We start from the raw sequence: 23,639 nt of genomic DNA, 5'->3' as shown, positions 1-23,639 counted from the left end.
AGCGTAATGTTATATATCTTAAAGCCTTCCTCGACAAATGGACTATCCAACACAAAAAGAATTTTTCAATTCGAACTAGTAGTTACTGAGATTAGCGCGTTTAAACAAACAAACAAACTCTTCAGCTTTATAAAATAATAATTGATTCACCCGCCTGCGCTAACGGCTTACGCTGGCGGGGCACCAGTGGAGAATGATAGGATAATCATGAGGTCAGGTCAATTAACCCATCATAGTAAATTCTCCAAGAATTTAACACGATGATTTCCAGGGAAACCACGTGGAATTCAACATATCATGGTACATTACTAACAGTGGGGTCATCAGTCCGTAATATATAACAATTCCGTTCTCCCCTATTGGTGTTAACATGTATGTATATCTATTTCCATCACTCCAGAATTCCTTTCAGTCATTCAAATTTTGACTGGAGAAATTCTATAACGTACATAGATCTATTGTAGACCCGTCAGAGACAATACATAATTGAAAGATATTCTTAGGAACAATGGTTTTTATGTCCTCAGGATTGAGTGTAAACTTTAAACTAACCATGAAAAGGTCAAAACCAACATCCATCCATCGATCCCATCCGTACTCACAAACTTTCGCTTTAAAATCTTGTTAAATCTAAATCGAAATATATATAACTCAAAGGTGACTGACGTAGTAATCTATCAACGCACAGCCCAAACCACTGGACGGATCGGGCTAAAATTTGGTATACAGGCAGACGTTATGACGTAGGCTTCCGCTAAGAAAGGATTTTGATTAATTCCACCCCCAAAGGGATAAAATAGGGGATGAAAGTTTATATGAAACTTTGTCAATTTTAAACCGATCGGGCTGAGACTTTGCATGCATAAATCTACTATGACGTAGGCATCCCCTAAGAAAGAATTTTGATAAATTCCACCCCTAAGGGGATAAATTAACGAGCGAAGCCGCGGGCAAAAGCTAGTAAAATTATAAACGCGTAAGTTTATGAGTATGTATGGATGTTTGTTACTCATTCGCGCAAAAACTACTGAATGGATTTTGATGAAACTTTACAGTAATATAGCTTATATATCAGAATAACATATAGACTATACATTTCATGCGGATGAGACCGCGGGCTCAGCTAGTAATACATAAGGTAATGCCATCTATAACTAAGATGATAATTCCTTTCGTAATGTAAATGAAGCTTTTGAATATCTAGTACGCCAGCTCTTTAATACTGGACTATTTTCCGAGGCGCGTACTTCACGGCTCGTTAGTTCGGTTCCCAGTGAAAAATTCAATTTTAATGCCAACTTTTTAATTTAACCTCTCAAACGTATTATTGGATTTGCGAGTAGGTAAGGTCCCATTTTAATGCAATACGAGATTTTGTTTGCGCGTCACTGAATCGTGTACTATTGGAGGATTATTCATTTTATTTGGTATCCGAATATTGGGAAATATTGATTTACTAGATGTACCAGCAATTTATTTATATCCTACATATTATTCTGATATATAAGCTATATTGCTGTAAAGTTTCATCGTTTCATCAAAATCCGTTCAGTAGTTTTTGCGTGAAAGATTAACAAACCTCCATCCATACTCACATACTTTTATAATATTAACTAGCTGTGTCCGCGGCTTCACTCGCGTTTAATTTCAATATAAAATATAGCCTGATGTATAGGCTATATTGCTGTAAAGTGTCATTAAAATCCGTTCAGTAGTTTTTGCGTGAAAGAGTAACAAACATACATCCATATTCACAAACTTTCGCGTTTATAATGTAAATTTATAGATTATCGAGAAGCCTATCACACTAGTTGTACTGAAACAATCGTACTAACATTTTGGACCCCAATGTTTGTGAGTATGTGTTTGTAACTCTTTCACGCAAACACTACTGAAAGGATTTTAATGAAATTTTACAGTGATATAGCTTATACATCGGAGAGATCATCATCATCTGCTTCTTCCTTATCCCATTTATTTGTGGTCGGCGTAATATGTTTTTCGCTTCCATTCATCCCTGTTCGCAGTCATCTCGTTATTTACTCCCTTTCTCACCATATCATCTTTCACACAGTCCATTCATCTCTTTTTCGGCCTTCCTCTGCCGTTATAACCATCCACATTCATATGTAACACCTTCCTTATAATATTATCTTCATTCCTACGCATTACATTTCCTACATACATCAGAGAGAATAGGGTATAAATTAGAATGAAAAGAGCTTATCCCTTCTTAAAACACCAGCAACATATTTGCAATTTTCCTGGTGTTGTGGATGTTCATGGGCGGCGGTAATCACTTACCATCAGGTGAGCCGCAAGCTCGATTATCCTCTATGCTATAAAAAATGTGTATCTATATCCGGTATGTATAAAATTATCACGACTAACAGAGTAGTCTATGAAATAAACAAAGAAAAGTTGATAAGAAAATCGAACTTGTACTAAAGTATGATATGTTACTAGCTACTTGCCCTGGCTTCGCACGCGTGTACATGTATCTAATTATATATAACTCAAAGGTGACTGACTGATATAGTGATCTACCAACGCACAGCTTAATCCACTGGACGGATCGGGCTGAAATTTGGCATGCAGGTAGATGTTATGACGTAGGCATCCGCTAAGAAAGGATTTTGATTAATTCTACCCCCAAGGGGATAAAAGTTTGTATGAAACTTTGTCAAACCGATCGGGCTGAGACTTTGCATGCATAAAGCTACTATGACGTAGGCATCTCCTAAGAAAGGATTTCGATAAATTCCACCTCAAAGGGGATAAATTAACGCGAACGAAGCCGCGGGCAAAAGTTAGTTATACCTTCGTCTAAAATTACTCTATCTATGAAAAGAAACCGCTTCAAAATCCGTTGCGTAGTTTTAAAGATTTAAGCACACATAGGGACGGACAGACAGCGACAGCGGCTTTGTTTTATATACTATGTAATGATTAGATCTACTCCCAAAACTATATCCAATAATTTTCCGCGTGAACAAAGAATCAAATTAAATTTTCAATAAAATAATTTTGCGGCGGAGCGCCCCAATGATGGGGGGTTTCGGAATATCGGAAGCGAGGGGTCGCGTCAGTGTCACTCAACATTATTGGAGTCGGGCGAAACCGTGGAACATGTATATAGATATGCTGGATGAGATTTACTCTCGCACAATATATATATTTTTTTATTTATTTGTACCTCTTTATTGCACCATAAAAAATACAAAACAAAACAAGATACAGAGTATGTAGGTAGAGAGCCGGTCTTATCGCTTAAGCGATTTCTTCCAGACAACCTTTGGGTAGAGGAGAAAAGAAAGTGGTGGATGGCGTAAGCTGGAATGAATAAACATAAATAATAATAGCGATATATCATATATGTATATATATATATATATATATATATATATATAATAATCTTATATATAAAATTCTCGTGTCACAGTTTTCGTTCCCATACTCCTCCGAAACGGCTTGACCGATTCTCAGGAAATTTTGTGAGCGTATTGAGTAGGTCTGAGAATCGGCCAACATCTATTTTTCATACCCCTAAATTTTAGGGGTAGTCCATCAGGGCATTAAAAAATACATATAATCCTAAATTTTCACTCTAATATCACCCTATTTTATTAATAGCGATTTTAATTTATATGCCAAAACAACGATTGCGTTGTTAGCAAGTAATATATAAAGAGATATCTATAAAAATCTAAAATTGACCTAAATTTGAGCTTAGATACTCTCGGATAATGAATGAATGAATGCCACTATGAGTGAATGAAAGTAATAAATAAAATTAAAAAGGACAACGAATACTGGCAACATAATAGAATGGTTAGATCATCATTGCCTTGCCTTTATCCCATTATATGTGGTCGGCGCAGTATGTCATTCTCTTCCACTGCTCTCTATCGGTCGTCATATCTGAACATACTCTTCTTTTATTCATATCATCTTTCACACAATCCATCCATCTTTTCTTAGGGCGTCCCCTCCCTTTACATCAATCCACATTCATATTATACACTGAAGAATGGATAAAGGAATAAATTGGGTAATCCATTTTAAGTCAAATGACTTAAAACTAATTATTATTGGAAAAAAAAATTATATAAGAAATTATTACTGAAGACAATGGCTGTATGGGCTAAGTCCTTTTGCCTTTCCCTATAAAGGGAAAAACCGAACCAAAAAAAAAATTAAAACTAATTTCCTTAAAAAATATCATTATCATCATCAGTACATAGTATAAAAGAAGTCGCTGTCGCTGTCTGTCCCTATGTATGCTTAAATCTTTAAAACTACGCAACGGATTTTGAAGCGCTTTTTTTTTTAAAGATTAAGATTTTTTTTTTTTTCATTCAAGAGTAAGGTTTATATATAATACATGTACACCGGTGCGAGTAGCTAGTAATATAATAAATTAAATTAAAAATAACACAAAATTAAATCGCATCTAGTTAGTCTTAGATCTGTGGCTGACTAGTGATGCAAAAAACGAATATCGACAGCTAATATTATTCCGGCTACCAAATTTCGGAACGCACAAATACGGTTTTTGGCATTTTTCTATTAATTCTCAATTTATATTGCCGTAATATCCACATCTATACATATAATATTTGTAACTTGTAGTCTGTCCATAAAAGATATAATAATATGTATAAGAAAAATGATAAAATTGTAATTTATCGCTGGCTGTTCATAAAATATATATAAGAAAAACTGTTATTGGTAGAATCGTAAAAGAACCTATATTAATATTTTTTTGAAATTTTTCTCTGTTTGTTTGTATTCTCAATAAACACAAATAGATACATAAGTCACCTCAGAGGTGACTTATCTATTTGTGTTTATTGATGTTTTAACTAATATATTACAAACAGTTTACAAAAAAAAATCTACGATTGCTATTTCAAATACTATGATTAAATCGCGAGCTAAATCATTCGTTAGTTAAAATAAATAGTTATAGAATTACGTCTTATTCGTGAACTAGTGACTGACCCTGACTTCGCACGTGCCATTATAATTATGTGCGTTATGTGTATAATATAAGGCTATATATCGTATTATTAGCCTACGTTTAATTATAATTAAATTTAATCTTTACTATTTATATATTTACTTCAAGTTTATAAGCATAAATAATATTAATTATTATATTAATTGTGGTCACTCAAACGAGATGGCGTTGTAGTCGCTGAAATCTGCTTTAGCGGAGCACGCTGGCGAACAATTGCCATTGACGGCAATATAACAATGTACCTATAATATAATAATAATAATCTCAGGACAATTCACACAGCGCCATCTAGACCCAAGTTAAGCTAGCTAAAGCTTGTGTTATGGGTACTAGACAACTGATACATATACATAGATCATTTTTTTTGGTAAGTACATATAAAATACGTAGATTGATACAAAAAACCATACTCATGAATACAAAAGTTTGTACCGTGCGAGGTATCGAACCCGCAACTATCAGACGTAAAGCGGTGTGCTAGACCGCTAGATCTGCCGTGCGAGGAATCGAACTCGTGACCATCGGACGTAAAGCGGTGTGCTAGACCGCTAGACCACCGAGGTCGTCGTCGTCGTTGAATGAAAGAATTTCTAAAAACGATGCTCTTGTTCTAGAGTTTACTTTACAAAATTCTCTTTCACTATATTATTCTATTTTAAACTCAAACTCCATATACAGCTATTTTACCTATTGTTTTCTTTTGTAACTTTCATACAAATTAATTACAAGATCGCTGGAAGGCATTGGATGCGAGCAGCGCAGGACCGATCGTCGTGGAGATCTTTGGGGGAGGCCTATGTCCAGCAGTGGACGTCTTCCAGGCTGCGATGATGATGATGATACAAATTAATTAAATAGATGTAATGAAAATTTAGGATTTATCTATATAAATTATTGAATAAACTTACCGCGATTGTTTGTGTGTTTGCGATTTTTGAATGAATGAATTTTCAAGCGGTTTTCATCCATCAACAGAGTATTTTCGGACCAATATTTGGATGTATAATATATAGTAATACCCGTGCGTAGCCAGGACGTGTCGCTTGTTTAGAATAAAAGATAGTATATAAATTATTATAATTATATATCAATCTAGTTAAGTTTATAAAATTAACATTTAATTGCAAACATCGATACAGAATGATCGCATCTCTAGTCATTTTAATAGTGCACAGCAATTGTTTGCTAATTGAAATTGAAAACTTGTTTAATTAGTACGAGTCGCGATCTCGATTGTTCGTGTACCAATCAATTAGTTCTGTTGCCAATTACTAGTTCTATGTCGATAGTTCTAATTTGAGTTGTCACCGCACTACGCATAGTTCAAGAGCCAGCGAGTGTCATCATTACATAGTATAAAGCAAAGTCGCTGTCGTTGTCTGTCCCTATGTATGCTTATATCTTTAAAACTACGCAATGGATTTTGAAGCGGTTTTTTAATAGATAGAGTGATTCAAGAGGAAGAGTTATATATATAATACATGTACACCCGGGCGAAGCCGGGGCGAGTAGCTAGTATATGTATATAGAAAATACTTAGACTAATACAAACAATCATACTCATGAATACAAATGTTTGTGTAGTTCAAGGAATCGAACTCGAGACCATTGAAAGTAAAGCGACATAGTACTATGATCATCACGTCATCATGAGATGCCTTAGTAACGCACTCATGCCTTGCTATTTATGAAGGCTATAATATCATGGGACATGACTATATATTTTGCAATATAAAAAAAATTATCAACGATCAAAGTGGAATATAGCATGGTACTTAGCGTTAGAAATACGCAAATGACTTTATACAAAGTCTACTTAGGTAATGTACTTAAGAATTGGTACAATATTTTTTCTCCGCACTTTAAGGATATTTTAATCTATATAACAGTCATACAATTACGTTTTCCATTGTCTGATACTACCTTAGCACTAGGTTGAGCAACTTTTGTATTAATTTTTTCGGGACTAAAGGGACAAAATACGGGACGAAAAAAATTTTGGTGAATGTGGATTTTTAATATTTTGATAAATAAAGTAATTCAATTGAGTTTCTTGCCAGTTCTTCTCAATTGGATCTATATACCGAATTGGACGGTAGGGAAAAGTGTGCCTGGCAGTAGTTTTCATGTACGGGATTTTCATTTAATGTTAGACATAGACACCTATATAAATAACTATGCATGGTAAATAATATGGCTTTTAAAAAAAAGTAATTCAATTGAGTTTCTTGCCAGTTCATCTCAATTGGATCTATATACCGAACTGGACGGTAGGGAAAAAAAATTATAATGTAAAAACTTGATGTTCATAAGCGGCTAAAATGTCCTACATGAATAAATGATTTTTGAATTTGAATTTGATATTTTTCTTTACTATGCTATTAAATTCGCATTATTTTAAAAATCAGTCAGTTGTACAATAAGTCCTATACTAAAACGTGTATCTAAACCAGCACTAGCAGGCTCCTACCAGATTTGGCTAAATAGGGAGAGAAATACGAGCTGTGAAGGTGAGTGTTGAGGTACGTACGCAAAGGGCACCTTAAACCTACGCCCGGGTCACAAGTCCCGGGGACTGCTCGGAGTTTCTCTCTCTGTCATACGATGGACCCGACACAGCACGGGGATTCATACTAATAATACCTCTGGAGAATTCACACAACGTCATCTAGTCCCACTGTAAAAAGAGCTTGAGTTATGGCTATTAGACAACTGATATAAATATTTTTATAAATACATACATAATATACATAGGAAACCACCCAGATTGATCATCATCATCATCATCATCGCAGTCCGGAAGACGTCCACTGCTGGTCATAGGCCTCCCCCAAAGATCTCCACGACGATCGGTCCTGCGCTGCTCGCATCCAATGTCTTCCAGCGATCTTGACCAGATCGTCGGTCCACCTTGCTGGAGGCTTTTCCACTCCTTCCCAGATTGATACAAACCTAAAGTCATACTGATTTTGAGGTTTGTATCATGAATACAAAAGTTGGTACAATGCGAGGAATCAAACCCGCGACCATCGGAATTTAAGCGGTATGCTAAACCGCTAGACCGTAGGCCTTCAATAATATAAGACGAGCGGCAGAATTTCTACAAAGTCTACTTCCGTAAAATCCTCATTGGTTGGGACACGGGACACAAACGTCTTAAATCGGGACGTCCCAATAAAATCAGATTAGTTGGTAACCCTACACAGTACCTACAGAAGGGTCATTGTGGACACAATAGGCCGAAGGTAAGAGCCCTCAAAAAGCAGGAGTGGGCAGAATTGTTTTCAATCTGTTTGTATGTTAAATGCAATATATTTAATTGTATTCAAATGCCGAGTGCTTGTTTTGCTGTTACGAAATGTATATTTAATTTTATGTTACAATTTTAAACGTATTCAAATTATTTCAATGCCGAATTTATTGAGGGTTGAAACAAAGGACTCTATGTAGAGTCCGTTCGTGTACCCTAAACGTATTATATAAATGAAAATATACATAAAACAACATACTTTCTACCCCTTTTTTAGAAAATTGCGCCGTCGGGGTATTGAGTCGGACAAAAGAAATCACAGCGCAAACGGGCCATTCATTTAGGTAGTCTGCTACAGACATAACAGAAGTACACGCAGAAAAAAACCCATCATAATCGGTCCATTAGTTTAATAGCTACGATGCCACAGACATACACACACACAGATACGTAAAAATATATAATTTTATAGTGACAGTCAAAAATATTATACAATTGTAATAAATACATCCCACATTTAAAATGTCACCAAAATTGCTTGTTTTGCTGTTAAGGAATCTATATATATATATATATATATATATATATATATATTTATGTTACAATTTTAAACGTATTCAAATTATTGCAATGCTCAATTTATTGAGGCTGAAACAAAGGACTCTATGTAGAGTCAGTTCGTGTAAAATGTATTACTATAAATGTAAAGTCACTGTCGCTGTCTGTCCGTCCCTATGTATGCTTAAATCTTTAAAACTACGCAACGGATTTTGAAGCGGTTTTAATAGATAGAGTGATTCAAGAGGAATGTTTATATGTATATTACATGTACACCCGGACGAAGCCGGGGCGAGTTAGCTAGTTAATATTATAAAGTTTGTGAGTACGGATGGATGTTGGTTACTCTTTCATGCAAAAAGTACTGAACGAATTTTGATTAAACTTTACAGTAATATAGCTAATACATCAGAATAACATATAGGCTATAAATTTTATGCGAGTGAAACCGCAAGCACAGCTAGTATTAAATAAATTAATGCGTGAAGCAGCGCGGACGGAGAAGTATGAAATTTTGCACTCTTATTGAAATTGGGTTCGATTCCCCGCACGGTACCAACTTTTGTATTCATGAGCATAATTGTTTGTATCGATCTGGGGGATTTCTATGTATGTTATGTATGTATTTATAGAAAAAAAATGTATTTATATCAGTTGTTAAGTACCTACAAGCTCTGCTTACCTTGGGACTGACAGACTTTGTTAATTGTCCAGGGTCATTTATTTATTATTTATTATAAAGAATTTAAACAACAGTTATACGCTGTAGTAGGAACCATACGACATGCCTTATATAGTAAATAGTATCTCTTCATTCACAAAATGAAATAAACGTATAAATAATCCAAAAAGAGGTCAACAACATTACACCCCCCCTCGGAATCTAGTAAAAAGATCGGGGCATTTCAAATAAATCCAATCACGAGGGCCGAACCCAATACCCACCCGGGGTCGGGGCATCCTCGACAAGCAATTAAACTCCGCCCGTATTAAATCTGTCACCCCATCGCAGTATCTGATGAAAATTTTCGCAAACTTATTAAAATCCACCGATTCACACGTCTCCACCACTCGCAGAAGTCGGCTATTGGATGAGGAGGTTGGGGCGAGATGGAACTGCTTGGGAATATCATTACGACTTACCCCTCTCTACTCCTGAATTGATAAATCTTTGCTAAACATTATAATGCTACTAGATAACTGTGCAATGTACAATGTCGGTCCACGCGGTTTACCATCGTGTTAAATTCCGTTAATCAATACAAATCATACTGGTGCCCCGCCAGCGTAAATCGTTAGCGCAGGCCCTATCCACAAAAAAAAAAAAAAATGTATATATATTTCTGTTACATCACATAGTATAAAACAAAGTCGCTGTCGCTGACTGTCCGTCCGTATCGTGCGCTTAAATCTTAAAAACTACGCAACGGATTTTGAATCGGTTTTTTTAATAGATAGAGTGATTCAAGAGGAAGGTTTATATATATAACACGTGTACACCCGTGTAGAGCCGGGGCGAATAGCTAATATATTAATAAATCAATTACATCTCAAAATCTAGAAACAATTGTCTAGGTTAAGTAATAAACTCTCCTGTGAGGAAGTTGCAACTGCATGAAACAGTCGTGGAATTCAATTTAAGTCCGTCATAACTTGATTATAGAGTTGAGAATTGCAACTGCCGTGTAAATACATTTAGTTTTAAGTGGATATAAATAATTATTTAACTATAGTGACATTTTAAATAGAATAGAAAATCCTTTATTCGAATAAACTTAATTTAAGCACTTTTGAATAGTCACAGTTATCATTCTTTTAATCTACCGCTCGTTCGGAAAGCTGTCTCATCACAAGAAGAATGAACAAGAAACGCGCGTGTTGCTCTTTTAAATAATCATTGTAACTTTACATACAAAACTACCAAAAATACTAAATTAGTGCTAGTTGTTGGTTGGAATTCGCACGTTTCGAATTGGAAATGTAAAGTTACTATGATTATTTAAAAGAGCAACACGCGAGTTTCTTGCTCGTTCTTCTTGTGATGAGACAGATTTCCGAATGAGTAGTAGATTAAAAGAATGATTACTATGACTATTCAAAAGTACTTAAATTATTTTAATTTGAATAAATAATTTTAAATTGAATTAACATTATAGTCATACTATTCAAAAGTACTTAAATTATTTTAATTTGAATAAATAATTTTCTATTCTATTCTATTCTATTCTATTCTAAATAACACTAATTTCTTCTATTCTTCTTCTAAATATAAGAGTGATTTAGTGCAGTTGTATAATTGTTTTGAGATTCATTCTCTAATTTTACCCGTAGTCTATGTCACGTGATGTTCATGTGAACATAGACAATACAACTATAACGCTATATTCTCTCTGGTACAATGTAGCCGAGTAAATCGTCGAAATTAAGGCAAAGAGCGCCCCCGAGCGCAGTAAGCTTTAGAGCAGAATATTACAGGACGTTAAAATAGTTTTATGCAAATACGCATACCTTTTGCAGTTACTATGTTACTCTTTTGTTCTAACGATGCTTCATTATACAAAATAATTTCTACTGAGAATAATAGTATAGTTTGTTTTTAAATAGTCTATAAAAAAATAAATAAATTCTGTATTTTATGTGCACACACATACTCGCAAATATGTGTGAGTATGTCACACATATTTGCGTACGACCAAATATATATATTACTAGCTGTACCCGCGACTTCGAACGAGTAAAATAGTACCCTTGACCAAATAATGAAAAAATATTCTATACTACTAATCTAACCCAATAAAAGCCAAGTAAGAAAGTTTCATCGTTATAGCTTCAAAAATCATGAATTTATATACATAATTCCATACGACTGAATCAACAGCCTAAAAAATAAGTTTAAAAATGACAATACTTCCTACTTATGATCTTCAACTTCCCTTTCAACCCCTTACAAATTTTTTGGCATTAAAAAGTAGCTTTCTTAGGGTTTAAACTATCTGTGTACCAAATTTCATTTAAATCGGTCAACTTTCGCATTTGTAATATTAATAAGGACTATTGATATGAAATTAAATTAAATGAAAAACACTTTATTGTTCCTCTCGCAGAAAGATATAACAATTACATAAATTAATATGTACATCAGATATAAAAAGACGAAAAAATTATATATTGCTCAATATTTTTTTTTTATCAATCAAATATATATAATAATAATACAATAGTGCACTCGATGCGGTAATGGTATATGCTGGCGGGGCATTAATGAAGGATGATAAGATGAGAATGAGGTCAGATCAGTTTACCCATCGTGATGAATAGAAGCGATGGTTTTTATCTCCTCAGGATAGAGTGTATACTTTCCAAAGGAGATATTACGTTTATGCATGAGTGGGCTACAACCACAGGATGTGTAGTGATTCCTCTCCAGCTTGTCAAAATCTGCAGACATATGAAGTTTATCAAATTACTTGTCCTTATATATTTTTCTTCTATTTATCACACATACTTATAATTCATCCATTTAACTCATTCTTCATTTTAAATATTTAAATTCATCAGGAATGCTATATCTTTTTTTCAAGTGGCTCCACTGAAAATCAGCGCTGTAGTAACACGCTGCGGCACCAGCTGAGTGGAAGCCTTTTCAGCATAGACGATTATTAGTTTTTAAGTTTTCTTTTTTACTCTGTACTCTTTTTTATGCTGAACAAATGATTATTATTATTATTACTTGTGAATGACAGAATTGAAAAAAAAAATTTTTGTTGCAGTTTCGAAGGAAGATGTGAAGGAAATCGAGAGTCCAACTGGTAATCCAAAGATGACAAGATATACAACAATATCAAGGTATGTACAATGATTCATTTATTACTAGATAACCCGATGGAAATGCAACTTGCATTCCGCTGAACAATTTACACAACGCCATCTAGACCCAAGCTGAGTAAAGCTTGTTTTGTGGGTACTAGATAACTGCTTATAAATAAATAGATACATTTTTTGTTAATATATACGTAATATACATAGAAAACACCCAGACCAATACAAATTGTTTGGGGACCAGGCACCATCAGTAATAATAACCCGGGACAATTAACACAGCGCCATCTAGTCCGATGGTAAGCAGAGCTTGTTTTATGGGGACTAGACAACTGATATGAATACTTAGATATTTATTTCTTTTTAAATACAATCATACTCATAAATACAAATTTTTGAACTGTGCGAGAATTTGAACTCACGTCCATCAGAAGTACAGCGATGCGCTAAACCGCTAGACCACCGAGGCCGTCGAAACAGTATTAGAACAGCCCGAAAAAAAAAACTCAGGAACCACTACTCTATTCTAGTATTATAAAGAAGTAAAGCTTGTGAGGTTGTAGAGGATAATCTCTGGATCTACTGAACCGATTTTGAAAACTCTTTTAGTATTGGATAGACCATGTATCGAGCATGTTACAGGCTGTATAACATTACATACAACCTATAGTAGCGGACCAATAACAGAATATATAGCTGAAAACATCTAGTCAATAAAGATATTGGATATATTTCATCTGATACCGAGGTCTATGTATTTTGAAAACGTATTGGATAGACCATGTATCGAGCATGTTACAGGTTATATAACACTATGATCTATAACAGCGGAGTTGCAATAAAAATGTTCCAATAACGGGTAAAATGTAATAATAATAATAATAGGGGAGATGAGATTTTTTTTGGAAGTTAGGAATAATAATAATAATCTCAGGACAATTCAAACAGCGCCATCTAGACCCAAGTTAAGCTAGCTAAAGCTTGTGTTATTGGTACTAGACAACTGATACAAATACATAAATAATTTTTTTTCGTAAATACATACATATTATACATAGAAAATACCCAGACCGATACAAACAATCATACTCATGAATACAAATGTTTGTGTACCATCGGACGTAAAGCGATGTGCTAGATCGCTAGACCACCGAGGTCGTCAAATGTAACTCAAACGAAGTCACGCTGGTCAGCTAGTCAATAAAGATACAGCCACCACTAAAACTAATTCAAAATTTGACAATCCACTTCCACTATGACAAGGGTCTTCCGTCTTGATATTTCATCTGATACCGAGGTCTACAGGGTCCGCAAATCGCAATATAATATTTTGCTTTCCATGACAGCCATGAATGTTTGAACTGAGAATAATGTCACTTTGATTTATGAGAATAGTTATATTATATATCCATCAGTTAGAACCCCATTAACAGCAATAAACCTAAGGGTGTTTTTTTATGGATGAATATAATAATCTCACAATATATAAATCTGAAAATTGAATTCCTCACGAATCACTCTATCTATTAAAAATACCGCTTCAAAATGTGTTGCGTAGTTTTAAAGATTAGTTAGAAAGCATACATAGGGACGGACAGACAGCGACAGCGACTTTGTTTTATACTATGTAATGATATCGATAGTCCTCTCATCCACAGGTATCATACCTAATCACCTACATCGTAGTCTGAAACAATTAAATATACTAAAATCAATACATCACCCTTCGAAAGGCTGCCATTTTAAATACCTGTAGAACTGTTCAAAAATTGCTGCAAATTGATGAAAAGGACATAACGTCAGTCACATAAATGAAAAGGCACAAACACACACATACGCCATAAACCGTAACCAGCAAAAGATGAGTTAATAAGTTAACAATGAGAATAATAATAATCTCAGGACAATTCACACAGCGCCATCTAGATCCAAGTTAAGTTAACTAAAGCTTGTGTTATGGGTACTAGATAACTGATATAAATACATATATTTTTTTGTAAATACATGTAATACATAAAAAAATACCCAGATCGGTACAAACCATCACACTCATGAATATAAATGTATATGCCATGCGAGGAATCGAACCCGCGACCATCGGAAGTAAGGCGGTATGCTAAACCACCAGATCACTAAGCTCTTTGTTTTAATTATATATGTATTTTGTTACAGATTTATTATACATATGCAAAATGATATTATTCTAAATCCGAGTACCTAACCACTAAACCACTAAGCACTCCTTTATCAATTAAACTTTGCAGTGATAGTTTTAATTGAGTTGTATAACCTTTCTATTTAACTATTGTTCTGTAGATAAAAAGTTTTAGCTTCATTTCGGGGGCAGTTCGTTATCTCTTAATCTTTATGTATTAGATGAAATTATATTCTATGTTAGATATTTAATGGTTTAATCATGAAAACTGGAGTTATTAGAACATATCAGATAATCTGGGTATTAAGATTTTGCATATTTTATTTTATTTATTTAATTCTGGCTACTAATTACTCATAAAAGGTATTTATATATCTTACAGACTAACATATATATGTATGATTTTACCATTAATCTATACATATACATAAAATTGTAGTATCTATTTGTAATATTGAAATAACCGTTTTTTACTACACGCATATGTATATAAATACGGTACATACACCAAAATAACCTTTTATATAATTTTTGTCTGTCTGTCTGTCTATTTGTTCCGGCTAATCTGATATGGCTGTACCGATATTGACGGGATTTTTTTGACAGGTAGTAGTTACTGATGTAATAAAGTGCAACTTAGCCTAAGTTGCACTTTATTTTAGAAGAATAAGTTAAATTGTACGCGGATACAGCTAGTATGAAATATTAGTATAAATTATCTTTGTGGTCAGGGCATTGGTGACGGCAATCTGCCACGGTAGAGCCAATATAACCATTCCCGTTAGATATAGTTAGATAGATAAATGTTTTATTCACCAACTATCCGCCCCAGCGTCTCACGGGTGTACATGTATTATACATATAAACCTACCTCTTGAATCAGTCTATCTACTGGTAAAAACAGCATTAAAATCCGTTGCGTAGTTTAAAAGATCTAAGCGAACAGACGCTGGGACCGACTTCATTTTCTATTATATAAAGTGCAGTAAAATCCCCAGTAAAATCATCAATGATCGATCCCCCGTCCAATTCAAACGGAGATCGAAATTACAACAGCCTAAGCTGAGGTTCGAACCCCTAGCGATGCCCTCAGACTACAGTCGCATCCGTCAGGCGGGAGTTGGCCATCAGCCGCTCCATAAGTCCTTCCTTTGGTTTGGAGTACCATCTGCACTCGCCCCCTATCGTCCAGTGAAGGCCAGCTGCGGCCAACAGCATAAGAGTAGTAAAAACTCAGTAACATATAAATATATAGTTATATATCCAGGTGTTGTGTTAATATGTTGTATGCGATATATACGCAGGTTGATAGGACTGCGCTAGTGTATCGACCCGGATTTCTTCGAGATTAAATCGGATTTCCCTCACTCGGGTACTGCCAATAACGTAAGTCTGACCTTTTTTAACGAAATAAGTATATTTGCAGGTCACATAGATTCACGGGAGGAATATATTGATGTTTATTTCCTTTTACAGAACACAGAAATGTAGGTAATATATTTACGTAAGACAGCCTCGGTGGTTCAGTCGTTTTAGCACACCGCTTGACTCCTACAGTCGCGCGTTTGATTCCTCGCACAGCGCCAAAAGAATAGAATATATATCTTTGTTCAAATAAACTTAATATAAACACTTTTGAATAGGCATACTATATTTATTCTATCACTCATTCGGAACGCAGACTCGTCACAAGAAGAATAAGATAGAAACTTGCGTGTTGCTCTTTTGAATTTAAAAATGAATCTGTATTGTAAACCTATACAACCTCATTTGTAAAAAGTACGAGCTGAGTTTCTTGTCAGTTCTTCTCATCTTGAAATCACTCCGAACTGACGGTAGATTTGACATATCATAAGAGTCTGTAATAGACCTACAGGAATAAAGATATTTTGAATTTGAATTTTTGCATATCATTGAGTTTCTTGTCAGATCTTCTCAGGTCGAAAGAACTCTTAACTAACAGTGGATTTGACATGTCATAAGTCTGTAATAGACCTACAGGAATAAAGATATTTTGAATTTGAATTTCTGCATACCGTACCTATAGAAGTACGGTATGCAAAAAATGTATAGTTTGGAAACACAAGGGATACGGTATGCAAAAAAACTTATACAGGTTACATTATTCAAAAATATGTACAGTTTGCAAACACAATTATTAAAGTTTTAAACGTTTGTAAAACAAACTGCGACTGTAACATTGTTATAACATTTTACTCATTTCCTAAAACACATTCGGTACTTAACGTGTGAGTAATATGAATTACTTTTTGTGAATATGTCATAAAGTTGAAGCCATTTTGTGTACATACGGGCTTCAATATCGACCGGGCACGCTGCGTTTATTTTATACATGTAACCCGCGGCGCTGGAAGCTTTTGTTGAGTCTATATAGAAAAATGGAAATTTCGTCTGTACGAAATCAAAAGGGGATATCTCATCTATATTTATCTCACATATCATATACAGGTATTTCTAGAAGTCTATACCAGAAATATATGTTATTCGAGGTAAGAGCAGATTAAATATCTAACGACCTCGGTGGTCTAGCGGTTTAGAACACCGCTTTACTTTCGACGGTCGCGGGTTTGAGTCCTCGCACGGCACGAATATTTGTATTCATGAGTATGATTGTTTGTATCAGTCTGGGTATTTTCTATGTATAATATATATGTACTTACGAAAACAAAAAAATCTGTATGTAATATATATATATATATATGTATTTGTATCAGTTATGCATATGGGTACTAGACCCATAACACAAGCTTTAGCTAGCTTAACTTGGGTCTAGACGGCGCTGTATGAATTGTCCGGAAATTATTATTGTTATTAAATATTTTATTATGCGATATATGATATGTCAGATATAACGTCACATATATAATGTAAAATATACTATACATATAGGCATGAGAGACTTACTAACCTTAAACTATAACAAAAAAATGAACTTACTAAAAATACAGTTTGACTTAGCCACTCATCACTAGATGGCGGTACTATAATATTATACTCTATTGCACCAATTATAAAACAATAATAATATTAAAATAGTAAGTATACATTAACTGATTCAGAAGGCGGTCTTATCGCTAAACAGTTAAAGTAAAATTAAAAAATCTAATAAAATAAAAGGACGTAAATGTTCGAATATATACCCATATGTATTACACAGTAACAAGGAAACGCAGTTACTGGAAGCGATCGTTCAAAGTTCAATTCTCAGAGATTGACCTAACAAAAGTTTTAATTTATATTACATTAACCGTGTAATTGTTATGAACCAATTCAGCAATCTTTGAGCGGTTAGAAGTTAACGTAAACCAATCTTTGAACTGTAGATGAATATTTGATTTTATGAAACGGTTAAGTTTAATTTTAACTCGCTGCCCAGTTATCATAATGGTTTATTTATTTATTTAATTCAGGCTACTAATGGCCCATATTATAAATAACTTACAGACTAACATACATATAAATTATATTAGAATTAATAGAAAAAATAAATATAAATTATCTGGTCACGATACTGATGACGGTAATCTGCCACCTTAGCGCCGATATACCACACCCTTAGGCCAGTAGTTCTCCTTCATGAAGGTGGGCAAGTTGGTGGGGACTCCCACAAATGCCTTGAAACTCGGGTTGTGATTCGATTCCAGCTGCTTCACCCTCAATGTCAGGTTACTCCTGGTCCGTATGTAGTTGACAATGTCCTGATGCTTGGTGGCGTAGTGTAAGCGGGACAGGTACATTGCCATTGGTCGGTGTAGCAGCACGCAACAGGATGTTATTTGTTTATCTGTGTTCTAATAAATATTTCAGTTGCTTTTACAAGCGAAATCTTTTTGCCATCTAGTTCTAAGATAAGCAGAGCTTGTATTATGGGTACTAGACAACTGATAGTGATACTCAAAAATTTTGGTTTTCTAAATACATGCATAAAATATATAGAAAATATAGAGTTTGGTATATGATCATATAGATGTTACATTTACTAAGTAGTTTAATTGCCCTCAATAGACCGAATACTAATGTATTATATGAAAGATTATATGGTAAGGAAGATGGTAAGATTTTATGGTAAATATCATGTTGATTGCGTGATACACAACATTTATTCAAAAGAGCAACACACAAGTTTCTTGCTCATTCTTATTGTGATGAGACTGATCCGAATGAGTGGTAGAATAAAAAAATATAACTATTCACAAGTTTTCTATCAAGTTTATTTGAATAAAGATTATTTCTATTTATAAGATTTAAGAAATACTATACAAGGAAAATAAATAAGTTATTTTTTTACTTTATACTTCATTCATTCATAATTTAAGAGCTGTGCTCTTGTCGGTGGAGCTCCCGCCACCTTCCACGATCTTCTATCAGTCCTTTTAGCTGTTGATACGACACGACTCCAACTTTTTCTTTAACTTGCTTGATATAGCTGTGTCTTGGTCTTCCCCTTCCTCTCTTTCCATCTATTTTTCCTTCTATAATGTTGTTAATTAGTTCGTCGTGTCGTATCAAGTGCCCCAACATTTTTCACCGCCTATTCTCAATAACTATTATGTATTGCTTAACGTTTTCAGTAGAAACTATATCCGTGTAATACATGACACGGGGTTCAAACTCTGAAACTTCTAAATTGATGTTAGCAACAAATGACACGACGTAAAGATTTATTTATTTAGTTGAACGCTCAGTTTATTTTGTTACGAGTTTTTTGTGACAGACGGTTTCAACGTTTCAGTTATTTTCAGTTTTATACACCCACTAGTTTTGTCAGTGTTCGTTGGTAAAAAATGCCGTTTTCTGTCATATCAGTGGAGCGTAGTTTTGAAATGTAATTCAGTTTATATATAACTGGATGAATCGACAAGTAGTTTGTTTTTAACCAACATAAAAAATGGGAGCTTCTTTCAATAATAATAATAATAATAATACTGTACCTATTGTACTTTCTTCTACTGGTATTGTACCCAAAACACTTCAAAATAGTCCGCAAACATTAAATATTCATCCATCCAAAACATATTTTTATTTTTTGTAACCTCCTCAACAATATCTTCACACAGCACAACCTCTCCCACACTTGGCTAACGCCCGTGTATACATACATATTATACATAGAAAATTATAGTTAGTTTAATTTAGTTTTAAATAAATAAATATATAGATATATAGAATAACACCCAGACCGATACAAACAATGATACTCATGAATACAAATGTTTGTGCCGTGCGAGGAATAGAACCCGCGACCATCGGTCGTAAAGCGGTGTGCTTGACCGCTAGACCACCGAGGTCGTCAATGTGTTGACAAAATATTTTTTCAAACTTTATCACCATTATCCCTTCTGTCCAGTTTGATTAACTACTTCAGTTAATAATAAGATAAAAAGCTGATAAGAAATATGGTACTGGAACATTTTTTTTTATTCTGAAAACAAAAACCCACATATTACTAGAAATATGATAAACATGATAATTCAGGTACTGTTATTTTTTTACTAGGAAAGATGTTGTAAGTAATAATTACTGGGTAGTAATAAATTATATGACATAGACAAAAGGTAAACAGTTAACTATATGTCAAGGACCGGCAGGAAAAATGCGACTATTTTTTTTTCGGACTACTCTAATGTTCTTGGCCGCAGCTGGCCTTTACAGCTTCACCGGACTATAGAGAGCGAGTGTAGATGGCACTCCAAACTCGCGGAAGGACTTATAGAGCGGCTGAAGGCCAACTCTCGTCTAACGGATATGATTTTAGTCTGAGGGCACCGCTAGGGGTTCGAAACTCGGGTCAGGCCGTCGTAACTTCGATCCCCGTTTGAATTGAATGAGGGATCGATCCGAGGGGGATCAAAGGTGAATATCAGGGGAAAATTGATGAGTGTAGCTATAATTAGAAAATCATGGAGCAAGTTTTAGGAGGCGTTTAGCCACTTGGGACCATATGTAAAAATACCAAATTAATTAATCTTGAAACCCATATTTAAAATTCTAATTAAATGGAAAATAAAGAGTATATAAATAGAATAGAATATATATATTTTTATATTATATATTTATATTTTATTTATATGTAATCCATAAACTTATATATTTTATATTGGTATATATTTTATATAAAAATACTAATATTTTTATATATTTGCATCTGTATATATATGTACTATTTTTCTGTATCTATTTGTTATAATTTTTGTTTTTCTTTTTTTTCTTTCAATTAATTATTAAAGTGCACCGCCTTATTATCTCTGATCAACGCGACTATTGACTGGTAATGGATTAAATGTATAATTTTTGTGTATATAAATAAATAATAAATAGAATAGAAGAATCCTTTAATCAAATGAACTTCATTTAAACACTTTTCAGAAATGTCACAGCTATTCTTCTTTTAATCTACCGCTCATTTGGAAAGCAGTCTACAAGAAGATCGAGCAAGACACTTGCGTGTTGCTCTTTTAAATAATTGTAACTGAAATGTGTGAATATAAACTACCAACTGGCACAAATTTATTAGGATCAAATATTAAATGTACAATAAGTCAGTACGATATAGTACATTAAATCAGTTATACTGATTAGAGCAGACTAGTCCCTACAAGCAACATCGTTCTCGAGTATGACGAGTGATAAATAAAAATAAATAAATTTTATAAATAGATAATGTATACAATAACGGCCTCGGTGGTCTAGCGGTATAGCACAGTGCATTATTTCCGATGGCCGCGGGTTCGATTCCTCGCAGGGTACAAACATTTATGAGTATAATTGTTTGTATCGGTCTGTGTGTTTTCTATGTATATTAAATATGTATTTAAAAAACATATATATACATCACTATATATATCATTTGTCTAGTACCCATAACACAAGTTCTACTTAGCTTGGGAATAGATGGCGCTGTTTGATTATGCTGGGTTAATATTATTAACTAGCTTTTGCCAGCGGCTTCGCTCGCGTTAATTTATCCCCTTAGGGGTGGAATTTATCAAAATCCTTTCTTAGGGGATGCCTACGTCATAGTAGATTTATACATGCAAAGTCTCAGCCCGATCGGTTTAAAATTGACAAAGTTTCATACAAACTTTCATCCCCTATTTTATCGCCTTAGGGGTAGAATGAATTATAATACTTTCTTAGCGGGATGCCTACATCATAACATCTACCTGCATGCCAAATTTCAGCCCGATCCGTCCAGTGGTTTGGGCTGTGCGTTGATAGATCACTATATCAGACACCTTTGAGTTATATATATATTTATAGATAACTATTACGTAAGGATCGATAAGTAATACGTGTATTATATACATTATGTTTTATATAATGTATTTGCAACTGTATACACTTTAAACTAGGCTTTAAACTGCAAGGCTGAGTGCACATGACGTGTTGCATCAGCTCGCTATATCAGACACCTTTATTATATATATATTTATAGATAACTATTCCGTTTCAACGGAATTAATGTAATACGTGTAAATATACAATTATGTTTCATATAATGTATTTATTATATAATAAACTAGGCTTTAAACTCATGTATATAGACTGTTGCATCATAATCGCCCCCGTCACTTTATTAACGTTCATTGTCGTTGTATAAACCTTCAGTTTAACGGACGAAAATGGGAAACGGGAAAAGATAAAATTAATTGTAAATCAAATAAATTATTATTAATATCCGTAGCTCATGTATATAGACTGTTACCACATAATAGGACCTTCAGCTTTTACTATTCATTGGCCGTAGCTGGCCTTCAGTCTTACCGGACGAAAATGGGGTTGAATCCTTCGCATTCACCCCATTTCTGTACCACGGATGTCCACAATGACGTGATATGCGTAGCTCATGTATATAGACTGTTACCACATAATAGGACCTTCAGCTTTTGCTATTCATTAGCTGTAGCTGGCCTTCACAGTCTTAACGGATGAAAATGGAGTTGAATCTTTCGCATTCACCCACATTTCTGTACCACGGATGTCACATGATGACGTGATATCTGTAGCTCATGTATATAGGCTGTTACCACATAATAGGACCTTCAGCTTTCGCTATTCATTAGCCGTAGCTGGCCTTCAGTCTTACCGGAAGAAAATGGGGTTGAATTCCTCGCATTCACCCCATTTCTGTACCACGGATGTCCACAATGACGTCATATGCGTAGCTCATGTATATAGACTGTTACCACATAATAGGACCTTCAGCGTTTGCTATTCATTGGCCGTAGCTGGCCTTCAGTCTTACCGGATGAAAATGGGGTTGAATCTTTCGCATTCACCCACATTTCTATACCACGGATGTCACATGATGACGTGATATCTGTAGCTCATGTATATAGGCTGTTACCACATAATAGGACCTTCAGCGTTTGCTATTCATTGGCCGTAGCTGGCCTTCAGTCTTACCGGATGAAAATGGGGTTGAATCTTTCGCATTCACCCCCATTCTCTGACTTGTACTTCGAAGCCATGGAAGAACTTATAAAACACCTGAAGTTACCTCTTACATGAGTCAGCATCGTCAACTATGGATAACGTGGACTGTCATTTGATGATATTTAACTCCAATGCGGCAGCTGGCGAATATTTCGGGCGTTTGTCATCACTTGAGAATCAGTCACAAGTAGAATTGACACACAATTCTATTATATTTAATCTCATGACCCTTTGTTAGTCGAGGTAGTAAACCACTGGACCAGTACGTCATTTTAATAGTAGATTAATAACTTTTAAACTCATAACACGAGAACTACGTCAATATTGTACCTACACCAATAACCGCCATCGCTCAGGTGACAACGAATTTTAATAAT

General features: G+C 34.5%; 2 protein-coding genes across 2 annotated transcripts in view; one reads left to right on the top strand and one right to left on the bottom strand.

Annotated features, from left to right (window-relative positions):
- The window catches only part of LOC131849342 (nephrin), a 328,927-nt gene that overhangs the window by 180,109 nt on the left and 125,179 nt on the right, over window positions 1-23,639 (top strand). The window contains exon 6 of the mRNA XM_059199397.1: window positions 12,602-12,677. Coding sequence (XP_059055380.1) covers window positions 12,602-12,677 — 76 coding nt within the window. The remainder of the gene's footprint in view (window positions 1-12,601; window positions 12,678-23,639) is intronic.
- Window positions 1-23,639, bottom strand: part of LOC131849327 (spherulin-2A-like) — a 254,387-nt gene that overhangs the window by 212,413 nt on the left and 18,335 nt on the right. The gene's annotated exons all lie outside the window — the stretch shown is intronic.

The sequence above is a fragment of the Achroia grisella genome, unplaced genomic scaffold (assembly GCF_030625045.1).
Source record: "Achroia grisella isolate CSIRO2021 unplaced genomic scaffold, CSIRO_AGI_Agris_v1 utg1107, whole genome shotgun sequence".
Lineage (NCBI taxonomy): Eukaryota > Metazoa > Arthropoda > Insecta > Lepidoptera > Pyralidae > Achroia > Achroia grisella.
The sequence above is the reverse complement of the archived record's forward strand: the minus strand, read 5'-3'. Positions and strand labels throughout refer to the sequence as shown.